Genomic DNA, 13,081 nt, shown 5'->3' on the forward strand with positions numbered 1-13,081 from the left:
TGGAGAATGTTCCATGTGCAGTTGAAAAGAATATGTATTCTGCTGCTTTAGGACAAAATGCTCTGAAAGTATCTGTTAAGTCCATGGGGTCCAGTGTGTCGTTCAAAGCCATTGTTTCCTTGATGATCTGCTTAGATGATCTGTCCATTGCTATAAGTGGGGTGTTGTAAGTCCCCTACTATTACTATATGATTATCAGTGAGCTTAAGTTTGTTATTAATTGATTCATATATTTGGCTGCTTCCAAGTTTGGGGCATACATATTTACAACTGTTAGATATTCCTGTTGAGTAGATCTCTTTATTAGGATACAATGCCCTTCATCTCTTATTACAGTCTTTGGTTTAAAATCTAGTTTGTCTGATAGAGGTATGGCTATTCCAGCTTTCTTTTGATGCCTATTAGCATGAAAAATGGTTCTCCATCCCCTCACTTTCAATCTGAAGGTGTCTTTGGGTCTAAAATGAATCTATTGGAAGCAGCATATTGATGGGTCTTGTTTCTTAAATCCATTCCAATACCCTACGTCTTTTGATTGGAGTATTTAGTCAATTTATATTCAGAGTAATTACTGATAGATATCAAGTTAGTGCCATTGTATTACCCGTAAAGTTGTGTTCCTGTAGATCATCTCTGTTCCTTTCTGGTCTTGGTTGCTTTTGGTCTCTCTTTCCTGCTCAAAGGGTCCCCTTTAATAATTCTTATAGAGCTGGTTTAGTGTTCACAAACTCTTTTAATTTTTGTTTATCCTGGAAACTCTTTACCTCTCCTTCTACCCTGAATGACAGCCTTGTTAGATTCAGTATTCTTGGCTGCATATTTTTCCCTGTAGCGCGCTGTATACATCATTCCACCCCCTTCTGGCCTGCCACGTTTCTATGTGTCTGCTAAACCTAATGTGTCTACCCTTGTAGATTAAAGATCTTTGTGCCTTTCTCTATCTTTGTATTTTGCAAGTTTCACTATGATAGGTCTTGGTATTGACCTGTTTTGTTGATTTTCAGGGGAGTTCTCTGTGCCTCTTGGATTTGAATGCCTCTTCCTTCCCCAGATTAGGGAAGTTCTCAGTTATAATTTGTTCAAATAAACCCTCTCCCCCTTTCTCCCTGCTCTTCTTCTGGGCCTGCTAAGATATGAATATTATTGCACTTCGTGGAACTGCTGAGTTCCCTAAGTATATATTCACGATCTAATACTTTTCTTCCCCTCTTCTTTTCAGCTTCATCATTTTCCATACTTTTATCTTCTATGTCACCCAGTTGTTCCTTTGCTTTTTCCACCTTCATTGTGATTCCATCCTGTTGGTTTTGCAACTCAGTTATAGCATTTTTTATTTTGGCCTGACTAGTTTTTAGGTCTTTTATCTCTGCAGCAAGGGTTTCTCTGGTGTCTTCTAGGCTTTTCTCGAGCCTATTGTTCTGAATTCTTGTTCAGATATATTGCTCATATCTGTTTTGAGCAAATCCCTGGCTGTGGTTTCTTCTTGATCTTTCTTTGTGGGGTGGGGGGTTCCTCCACCTTGTCATTTTCTCTAGGTTTCTGTCTTTGTGTGTTACGAAAGCTTGTTATGCTTCCTGCTCCTGAGAGTCTTGCTATCTTAAGAAGGGGTCATACACTGTCCAGGGCCTGGTGCTTCAGAAAGTATTTACGGTGTATGTGGTCTACACTTCGCTACTGTGATTTGGCTGCTCTTTCCCCAAGGTCAGTCCTCTGCAGAGCTCCTCCTTGCTTGCAGTGGGTAGTGTTTGGACTTTTAACTAGGTGTGCTTTGATTTCTTTGTTAAAATAAGCCTGCCAGGTTCTCTCCCTCAAATTATGCAGATTGTTCTCTTAATTCTCACACTGATTTCCTAGGTGCTCAAAATGATTTGATGTTGATTTAGCTGTGTCTGAAGGAAGCCCAGGGTCCCCCCACTACTGTGCCATCTTAACTCCCCCAATCGATTTTGCATTTCCTATCCATTCCTCTTTAGTCTTTTGCTCTATGGCATTGGTCCCCACCACTATTTTCAAACTGCTTCTGTAATGGCTCCCAAAGACCTACAAAATTTAAGGAGTCCTCTACTCTGTCGCTATCCAATTTGACCACTTTTAAAAAGTTTGATGTTAAACATTACTTCATCGTTGCTCTTTTCTTCCCTAGATTCCATTATCCTGCACTTTCTGGGCTTTTTCTTACTTCTCTTGTACTCTGCTCCTTCTCAATTTCATTCTCGGCTTCTCAGTTTCAGCTTAACCTCTTAAATGCAACTGTTTTGCAAAACTCTGATCTTATCCTTCTTCACTCTACATTCTCCCCTTTAGGTCACATACTCTCATGACTTAATTATCACCTGTATCAGGATGCTTCCTAATCCCGGCTACATTCTTATCTCCAGACAGTTGCTTGCTACTCATATCTACCTTTACAGAGATGTCCCAATAGTTTATAAAGGTCAACATTTCCAAGCTCAGAGTTAAGATCTTTTTCAACCCGGTCCTCCTCTGCATTCTCCTTCAAATGAGGCCGGCTAACATTAAGGAAAGAGCAGGGCTATAGAACTGGATGGACTGACTTGGAATCAAATCATGGCTGCTATATTGACTGTATATCGATTTTATATTTAAAATGGGGATACTACTACTTACCTTGTAGGTTGCTGCAAAGATGCAACAATGCAACATATATGTTGAACATAACCAATCCTCAATAAGAGCTAGTCTTCTGTCCTCTTAGATCAGTCAGTGCCACCATAATTCCTAGTTAGGCTGGCTGGAAAAAGGAGTGACCACTTATGTCTCCTCTCCCCTCGTCTCTTCAATCCAGCTGGAAACCAGGTTCCTCAGAGCCTACTCCACAGCACGTCTTGACCGTATTTCCCACTTTGCATTCGCAGTTGTAAACTGGACTACTGTAATAGTGTAACAAGCCACCTATCTCCAATCTCTTCTAGTTCAGCTTTCACACTGTGGACAGAGATAATTTTTGAAAACTGAAGCACAATTATCTCTGACAGCTGTCCACTGGTTTCTCCCGGTGGTAAAGTACAGTTCACATTGGGGACTCTGCCTCTGAGGTGTCTCTTTACATGTCGGCCACACAGGGACAGCAACAATGCTTTTACAGCGGTCTGTATTTTATAAAGTTTCTTTCCCCAAGGGACCGGTAATGACGGTCATTTAATGACTGTTGGTGCTAAATAGAGCAATATGGTTATTTCTGTTTTCCTATGCTGAATGAAATTGAATTTAAAGATAAATTTATGGTGACTATCTAGTATTTCCTTTCCTGCTTGTTTTGTGAGTAATTTTTCATCTGAGGTACTGAGTAGGAGCCATGATACCTAGAAATCCATATTTTATATTTTATTTTTATTTATTTTATTTATTTTATTTTATTTTATTTTATTTTATTTATTTTATTTTATTTTATTTTATTTTATTTTATTTTACTTATTTTCCCCCCATTTTGTCCATTTAAACTACCCTGAACTTCTCTGTAGAATTCCATGCTGCCTTCATAATCCAGTTGCTCTATAATGATAAACTTTATCCATACTGATTTGTGGGTAACAAGCAAATTTGCTAACACTTGCTTACAATGATGTCAGAATGAAACAATTTCTATCTTTTTCAAACCACATGTTTTGAATATGTGAAACATTCCCAATATTCTTTAAGCAGTTACATAGTATAGTTTTCTCCATAACTTTCTGTTACTTTTAACTTCTGCCACTTTAAGAAGTTGAATTCTGGAAGATTACTACCTGTTTTTCTGAACAGTAAGTGAAACTTCACTTATCTGGAAGTATACTTAGGCAATTTCAATCCTCTGGAATCCTCCAGCTTTCTTATGTAAGATGCAAACCCACGCGTAAGAAAAATCCTTTTCAGCATTTGAAACTATTGTTTTAAGGGCATATGATAAAATATATACGAGACTTTCTCAGAATTTATAGTCTGTATATTCTAAAGCAGTGCTGTCCAATCGAAATATAAAGGAGTTACATAAGTAATTTAAAATTTTTGAGCAGCCACATTCAAAAAAATAAAAGCAACAAAAAAAGACACATGAAAATGAATTAATATCCCATCATACTTCATCATGTATTTACTGTAAAAATTCAGATGTTTTACATTCCTTTCTCTTTTCTTCAAAATCCACTGTGTATTTTACATTTACAGAACAATCAATTCAGATTTACATTTCATTGGAAATACTTGATCTGCGTTCAGATTTCATAAGATTTACAACTTAAAAGGGGTTCCCTATACCCAGGTAGCTTCAAACATATGTAAACATTTCTGAATACCTAAAGGGAATATCAGGTTTTAAATGTAAATTTTACATTAATTAAAATTTAAAAACTTAAGTTTTTTGTGGCCACAAGCCAAATTTCAAGGGCCCAAAAGCTACATATGGCTACTGGCTACTCTACTGGAGAGTACAAGTAATAGAGTCTATATTTTCTACCTAATTTTAACAAGCTTTGTTGCCTGTCTTCCCAGTACACTGGAGATTGGAAGAAAAACTAGATGACTAGAACTGACATAAAGATCTCACTGATACCAGTGATAGGAAACTAGCAATACCTTTTTTAATTAAAAAAAGTTTTTTTTATTATTTATTTTTGAGAGAGAGAGAGAGAGAGAGAGAGAGAGAGACCGAGCACCAGCAGGGGAGGGGCAGAGAGAGAAGGAGACCTCCATGAGTCTTATCTTTTTCCAGTTGTACTGAGATATAATCGACATACCTCACTGTGTACAATGATTTGACTTAGAGAAGTTCTGAAATGATTACTGCAGTAAGGTAACATCCATCATCTCATACACATGCAAAAAAAAAAAACAAAGGCAAAAGAAAAATCTTTTCTCCTTGTTACGGTAGCTCCTAGGATTCACTCTCTCAACCACTTTCCTATGTAAACACTATGCTTGTCGTGATGCACGTTACACCCCCAGCACTTACTCATCTTCTAGCTCCAAGTTTGTACCTTTTGACCACCTTCCTTCAACTCCCAACCTCGCCTCTGGTAACCACAAATCTGATCTCTTTCTAGGAGTTTGATTTTTTGTTGGATTCTACATAGAAGATCATACATTTTGTCTTTCCGTGACACACACCTATTTTTAAGACAGGTCCTCATAAAGAAGCCTCTTACCTCCCATTATTTCAGTTGTTCCTGAAAGTTTTGAAACTTTTCTGTGTGTTTTGTAAAGTACACCTAACCACACAACAATCCAAAGGTATCTGTTTTAGTGTGAGGGTGTATTTTCTGTGTGTTTTAGCACACCTTCAAGAACTATATACCAACATACTGGTCTGAAATATTGAGGGTATTGAGGGTAGTTATGCTGAGTCCATTCCTTTCTAGATATTCCAGAATTTAATTCCTATAGTTGTATACTGGGTTCTATTTCCTCAAATAAAACGTAGCAAAAACAAACAAACAAACAAACAAACAAACAAAAAACCAAAAACTTGACCAATGCAGGTTAATCAAGGCTCCCTACTGCCCCTGCAGAACTCCGGGACAGATATGCCCAGTGAGCTCCTGGCCAGTCTCAAGCTTGCTTGCGTATTCCTGCTCTCAGCGGTTGAGCTCAATATCCGCTCTAATTTTTGTGTGTTTCCAAACCAATTATGCTCATTGCACTTGTTACTGTAATGATTTAATTCAATATTACTGTGAAGTAATGTGGTTTTCTGGAAACACCAGAAAGCTGAAGGTAGAAGTTAACTACTTGGGGACACTAGGACATTGGGTCTCCTTTTTTTGCCTTAGGTGAGAACGTAGCTTCAAAGACAACTGAATTTGGTGAAAGAAACCAGAAGAGCCTGAAATGGATGCACCAAGCACAGAAGACAGTTTATGTGAGTTTTCGTTTTGTTTTTGAAAGTGATATAAACTCCAAATATAAAAGCGTAGCATTTAGTGCCTTATGTTTGGCAACAGCCTGAAATGAGTGGGCCACTGTCACGGGGAGCTGCCAGGCCCCCCAGAAAACGCCATGTCGAGGAAGCCGCGAGGGGATGGCCTGCATCGATTCGTGTCCTGGCGGCTAGCTGTTTCATTGCGTTCGTGGGCCTTGACTACATACACAAAGGGGTGTGCGTGAAGTCACTTGCAACAATGCAAATGCCTGTATCCATGAAAAAGGAGTCTGAAAAGGGTTGCTGCGATAAAAAAGTGAGAGGAATACTTCAGAGTTGTGTTATAAAGCGACACTACTAAAAAGAAGCTGCTTCTGATTAGCTGGGGTATGTCTGTAAAGAGTGGGGAAAATCGCCAAATCTTGAAGGATTCTACATTGAGTGCTTCCTACCTGTCTTTACATTTTTTCTGCCCTTTAAAGAAAACAAAGTGGAAAGTGCAGATGATAAATGATGAGACTGTGTAGCAAGAACCCAATCAGTGGCTCCACTCTAAAGAAACGGCCTCGGTTCCGAAATGGTTACAAAACAAATAAATAAAAATGTTAAAAAACAAAAAAAAGGATGTGTATTTACTTAAGTTAATTAAAAAGTCTGTTACGTAAGTATCTTTATCTTTAAAAATGATTCCCCACTTGGACAGACTTTTTTTTTTTTTTTTTTTAATTTTTTTTTTTTTTTTTTTTTAAATTTATTGTTGGGACAGAGAGAGACAGAGCATGAACAGGGGAGGGGCAGAGAGAGAGGGAGACGCAGAATCGGAAGCAGGCTCCAGGCTCCGAGCCGTCAGCCTGGAGCCCGACGCGGGGCTCGATCTCACGGACCGCGAGATCGTGACCCGGCTGAAGTCGGACGCCCAACCGACTGCGCCACCCAGGCGCCCCTGGACAGACTTTTTAAGGCAGCGGAACAACTACCGATGGCGGCCACACGGGGTAAGATGGACTGTGCTCCACTTTCAAACACTGACAATTTCATCTGTTTACTCACACAGATGTTCATGTCACTTACCTTAGTCTCCCCCATATGCTAGCACTCATGCACTCTTTACATCCTCTTCCAGATTTCCACATATGTTAAATACTCGTGAGCCTATTTTTTGTTTTCTCTCTATTCTCTGATTAGAACTTTTGCCATGTCCTTTGCTTCTAGTCTTTGACACAGTTTCTTATACATAGAACCAACTATCTCAGTAACTAAATTTGCAAAGCCTGCGGTATGGAACCCTGTCAAGGGGGTTACTGACGTACAGTTTGTATGATAACAAAACACACACAGCTCGATGGGTTTTGACACGTTTATATGCCCATGTCACTACCATCCTCACCAAGATCTAAAGTGTTTCTAGCACTTCAGGAGGCTCCCTCATGGGAACTGCAGTCAACTGCTCACTCCCTCTCAGCCCCAGGCTGCCAATGATCCGCTTTCTGTTAGTGTAGACACGCTCCTTTTCTAGTTTCGTATCCAAGGAATCACCCGCTCTGTACACTGTCTGTTTCACCTTGATTCATCCATGTTGTTGTATTTATCAGTAACTTTTCCTTCATATCGCTGAGTAGTATTTTATTGTATGAATACAATTTGTTTATCTAGTCACTTGACGAACACTTAGGTTCTGTTTCCAGTTTGGGGCTATTATGAATAAAGCTGTTATGAACGTTCATATACAGGTCTTTGGGTGAACATGTTTTCTTCCTTTGACTAAATACATGGGAGTAGAATTGCCAAGTATAGTTAAGAAACTGCCAATTTTGTTTTCCAAAATGTGTGTTTCTTTTACATTCCTACATGTAAAAGAGTCCATTTGCTTCAGGTCTTAAAGCCTTTTTTTAAAAAAAGTCATAGTCATTTATGTATGTATGCATTACCAATCATAGTTCAAAGAAGTCAGTATGTACAAAGCACTGTGTTATCTATTTATTATGTTGTGTCTTTTTCTCCACAAAACACCCTAATAGATTAAAAACATTTAATTCGGGGCGCCTGGGTGGCTCAGTAGGTAAAGCTTCCGACTTCGGCTCAGGTCACGATCTCACGGTTCGTGGGTTCGAGCCCCATGTCGGGCTCCGTGCTGACAGCTCAGAGCCTGGAGCCTGCTTCTGACTCTGTGCCTCCCCCTCTCTCTGCCCCTCCCATGTTCATGCTCTGTCTCTCTCCTTCTCTCAATAATAAATAAACGTTAAAAAAGTTAAAAAAAATAACAACATTTAACTCTGTCACATACTCAACAGTTTATGCACAGTGAGGTATTTTTTAATACTACCATCAACATTCTTGGAATGAAGTAAAATTTACTGGTCACATGTCCTAGAGTTGTCTTGGAAACATATTTTCACTTAAACGTATTTCCAGCTTTTCAAATATTAGCCTTAGCAAATTCCTGGAAAACCTGCACCCATTTATACCTATTGTAGCTTTTTCATTTTTCTATCATTTCTATTATCGTTATATACATTATATATATTATCGTTATCACTATCATAAAACAAAACCCTAAAAAACGTAGATGCTTAAGTCCATTTCTCCCACAGGCATCTTATACTCTGTTCCTCAACAGTTTCCCTCAAGGCTGCGCTACGGAAAATTTAACACTTCCAAATGTACAAATGATTTCTTGACATGTCATATGTAAGCAGTGGATATAATTTCTATTTTTATGGAAATGTAAAATCACACAAACACCCAAGTGTCTTATGATAAGCCAAAAATAAGTAGAATCTACTTACCTTAAAAAATTCCTTTTTCTCAACCATCTCATTACCATCTGCATCCAGCATTTTAAAAGCAACATGAAACCCAGTATGGGGTTCTGTAATTAAGTGAAAAGCGAACAGTTATTTGAATGTTGGTGAAATGCAAATTATATTTGCTGATCCGTAGGTCTTCGAATTCGAAAAAAAAAAAGCTTCCAGAAACTATTATGCAAGTGCCTCAACAGAGAAAAAACGATCTCTTCTTACAACAATTTTCAGAGGCTGATCTATTTCCGAAGACATGTTGTTCTGCCGCTAAATGCTCTGCTTCTCAAGGCAAAATCCATTTGAGAACTTAATTTATTTCTTTAACCCTACCAGGGGTTTCCTCTATTCTCATGACAGCTCGGCTATTTTCGTACAGATTACTACTCTTGATTTCCTTTCCTCGGAGTAGGGTTTTTGTTTTTTAGGTTTATTTATTTGAGAGCGAGAGGGCGAGAGCGAGTGAGCAGGGGAGGGGCAGAGACAGAGTGACAGAAAGAATCCCAAGCAGGCTCCATGCTCCGTGTGGAGCCCGACAGGAGGCTCGATCTCATGACTGCCAGACCTCGACCGGAGCCAATATCAAGCGTCAGACGCTTAACCAATCGGCGCCCCTCTCAGAGCAGGGTTTTTAAAAAGCTTTTTATTTGGAGGGGCGCCTGGGTGGCTCAGCTGGCTAAGTCTCTGACTTCAGCTCAAGTGATGATCTCACTGTTGGTGGGTTCGAGCCCCCCGTCGGGCTCTGTGCTGACAGCTCAGGGCCTGGAACCGGCTTCGGATTCTGTGTCTGCCTCTCTCTCTGCCCCTCCCCTGCTTGCTCTCTGTCTCTCAAAAATAAATAAATATGAAAAAAACCAAACTTTATTTTTAAATAATTTTAGCCCTAAGAAATGTTGTAAAGATAGCATAGTGAGTTCTCATACTCTTCACCCAGCTTCCTCTATTTTTAACATCTTATATAACCACAGTATCGTTGTCAAAACTAAGAAATTAACACTGGTAGTAGTATTTTCAACCGAACTACAGACTTTATTTGGATTTCATGTTTTTCCATCAATGCTATTTTTCTATTTTAGGATCAATATAAGAAGTCACGTTGGGGGCACTTGGGTGGCTCAGTTGGTTAAGCGTCTGACTTCGGCTCAGGTCATGATCTCACGGCTCCTGAGTTTGAGCTCATGAGTCCAGCTCTGTGCTGACAGCTAGGAGCTTGGAGCCTGCTTCAGATTCTGTTTCTTCCTCTCTCTCTCTCTCTCTGCCCCTCCCCTCTTCTCTCTCTCTCAAAAATAAATAAACATTAAAAAAAAATGGAAAGAAATCATGTTGCATTTAGTTGTTATGTCTCCTTACTCTGCTCCAAGTTGTGAAAGTTTCTCGCCCATTCCTTGATTTTCATGACCAGTCTGAAGAGTACTGATCGGGAAGTTTGAAGAGTATCTAACGAGGGGTTTTAAATATGCGAAGGTTAAGTCTCATTCTTCTGTTCAACAAGTCTTTTAAGGAGACAAAGTTATGGGGAGCCATAGTACAAGGGAGGTAGAAGGGATAATCTAATCCAACGGTATCATTTCGTTGACACAGAAACTAAGATAGCAGTGATATTTTTCATGATAAAAGACATAAATGCCAAACTTCCAAAACACTGTTTGGCAAGAACAGAGAATTGCACATGATCACAGAGACCAACTGTGGGATACTTACTAGTGAGGATGGTAAGCAAGAAAAGATACTCGGTATAGGATATCAGTCCTGAAAGGGAGAAAATAAAAACATCAGGAAATAAGCTTTACATGGTTTACAAGTAATCACATAGAGGTACTATATGGAAACTTCACTGAATTAAAAACACACACATTTTTACTTTAATTTACCCCTCTTTGATACAGTGGAAAACTTCTACAATAGAGTTAAGTACAGTACTAATACTTAAAAAAAGAGACCGTGTTTTTTCATCAGGTTACTATTACCAGTAAGAGGAGGGATGGATGTTGGCTAGCAAACAATAGACATCCACTACAGGTTTGATTTGCACGGCACTTTATGCGACTCACACTCAAATTTCACCATTCACAACATCTCAAGTGAAGCAAATTTGAAAATTCAGTAGAGTAACGGAGATCTTGATATACCAAAGGCCAAACTATATTATTTAAAATGAGAAAATTAAGTCTTTGCAGCAGTAACTTGATTTTCCTTCGGGAAACCATTCCTTCTCCATTCTCAACATGCAGGCCAGGCGTAGGACTACCCATTCTCACCCCTCAAGGTGGATGCTGACTGGCTCAGCCAATCACTGTCCTCTCCCAGAATCGGCGCAGACATGGGCAAGAAGCTGAGCCAAGCTAAGGAGCAGGCTGCACATGTCTGGCTGCAGGGACTTGCGACGGGCCTTGACCTAGGCTGGGTCATTCAGAGTGGCATTTCTGATGAGAATGCTGAACCTTCACTTCATTGTTTTCCCTCCGCCAGCCCTCCTGGGCTTTGATGATGTGAGAATGTTTCACTTAGGAATGTGAGGCAATGGAAAGAGGGCCTAGAACTGCCAGACAGCCGGTGTTTAGGGCCTGAGAATGCAGCCAATCCTAATTGGCAGGTATGAAAGATGGATACTGGTGATGTCTGAGCCCTGGATTAAGTTGAACTTGAAGCTAGCTCTGTGTCTGGCCACTAGCTCCACGTCTGTCCTTTCTTGCTCAAATAGATAGTGTCTGGTTTTATGTGCCTGCAATGAAAACAATAGCAATAAATACAGAAAATGTATCTTGTAAATCATGGCCTCCTGATAAGCCAAAAAAATTTTCCTTCCGGATCATAAATTTGATATAATAGTGAAATACACAATTAAAAAAAACTTTATCATGGAAAACTTCAATCACGCACAAAAGTAGAGAGAGTATAATGAATAAGTGTATTATACATATATCAGCTTCGGTAATTATCAACTCATGACAGATCTTGGTTTACCTATACCTCTTTCCATTCCTTTCTCCCACTTCCCACTGGATTATTTTGAAACAAATCTCATATATTATTTCATAGTAGAAAATCCAAGCTGTATCTCTAAAAACACGGCTCCCTCCCTCCAAATAATTACCAATAATCCCTCAATATCATCAGATTCATACCACTTTTACAAACGTCCCTGTATCAGAAAAACAATTTTTCAAGTGTTCTCAAATCAGGATTCGAGAAAGGTCCTTGCATTGTACTTGGTCAACAGGACTCAGGCCACTTTTTTTGTTGTTGTTGTTGTGGCAAAACACCCATAACAGAATTTGCCATTTTAGCCATTTTTAAATGTACAGGGTAGTGGCATTAAGTACATTCACACTGTTTTGCAATGATTACCAAAACTTTTTTCAGCACCACACACTGAAACCCCATACCCATGAAACACTAACTCCATTCGTTCTGCCTCCGGCCCCTATAATCTCTATCCTATTTGCTGTCTCTATGAATTTGCCTACTCTAGGGACCTCATATAAATGGAATCATACAATATTTGTCCTTTTGTGCCTGGCTCACTTCACTTAGCATCATGTCTTCAAGGTTCATCCACATGGCAGCACGTGTCAGAATTCCATTCCTGTTTAAGGTCGAATAATACTCCACTACATGCATAGGTCACATTTTGTGTATCCATCCGTTGATGGACATCTGGGTTGTTTCCACTCTTTGGCTATTGTGATTAATGCTGCTACAAACATTGGTGTACAAATATCTGTTTGAATCTCTGCTTTTAATTCTTTTGGGTACGTACCCAGAGGGGAATTGTTGGATCACATGGTCATTCTCTGTGTTTAATTTGAGGAACACCCATGCTTTTTTCAAAAGTGGTGGCACCATTTTCCATTCCCACCAACAGTGCAGAGAGGTTATCATTTCTCCACATCCTTGTCAACACTTGTTAATTTTTTTTCTTGATAATAATGGTATTTATTATGTGCTGTCTCATTATGGTTTTGATGTGTGTTTCCCTAATGGTTGGTGATGTGGAGCATCTTTTCATGTGGGAATGAAATCATGAAGTCAATCATGTATCTTCTTCAAAGAAATGTCTATTCCAGTCTTTCCCTTTCAATTGGGTTGTTTGGTTTTTTTGTTGTCGTTGAGTTACAGGAGTTCTTTATATATACTGGATTTTAACCCCTATATATGATTTGCAAATATTTTCTCCCATTCTGTGGGTTGTCTTTTCACTCTCTTCTCTGTGTACTTTGATTCACAAAAGTTCAACATTTTTCTTTTGTTCCCTGTGCTGTCAATCTCTTTTAAAAAATCTATAGATTCTCCCGTGTCTTTCCCCCCCTCTCTTTCAACTTAGTTGTTAAAGATGCCTGGCCGTCAGTCCTATAAAGTTTCTTATCATCTAGAATTTTGCTGACTGCATCTTCTTGGTGTCATTTCAAATGTTCCTCTAACTTCTGTA

At 39.2% G+C, this 13,081-nt stretch overlaps 2 protein-coding genes across 6 annotated transcripts in view; one reads left to right on the forward strand and one right to left on the reverse strand.

The window, feature by feature from the left end:
- Positions 1 to 13,081, reverse strand: part of MICU2 (mitochondrial calcium uptake 2) — a 143,739-nt gene that overhangs the window by 54,215 nt on the left and 76,443 nt on the right. For all 3 annotated transcript variants that reach the window (XM_049647338.1, XM_049647339.1, XM_049647340.1), the window contains exons 5-6: positions 10,354 to 10,401; positions 8,641 to 8,723 (exon numbers count right to left, since the gene is read on the reverse strand). In XM_049647338.1, the coding sequence (XP_049503295.1) occupies positions 8,641 to 8,723; positions 10,354 to 10,401 (131 nt within the window). The remainder of the gene's footprint in view (positions 1 to 8,640; positions 8,724 to 10,353; positions 10,402 to 13,081) is intronic.
- Positions 1 to 13,081, forward strand: part of FGF9 (fibroblast growth factor 9) — a 211,428-nt gene that overhangs the window by 26,990 nt on the left and 171,357 nt on the right. The gene's annotated exons all lie outside the window — the stretch shown is intronic.

The sequence above is a fragment of the Panthera uncia genome (genome assembly GCF_023721935.1).
Source record: "Panthera uncia isolate 11264 chromosome A1 unlocalized genomic scaffold, Puncia_PCG_1.0 HiC_scaffold_16, whole genome shotgun sequence".
NCBI classification, from domain to species: domain Eukaryota; kingdom Metazoa; phylum Chordata; class Mammalia; order Carnivora; family Felidae; genus Panthera; species Panthera uncia.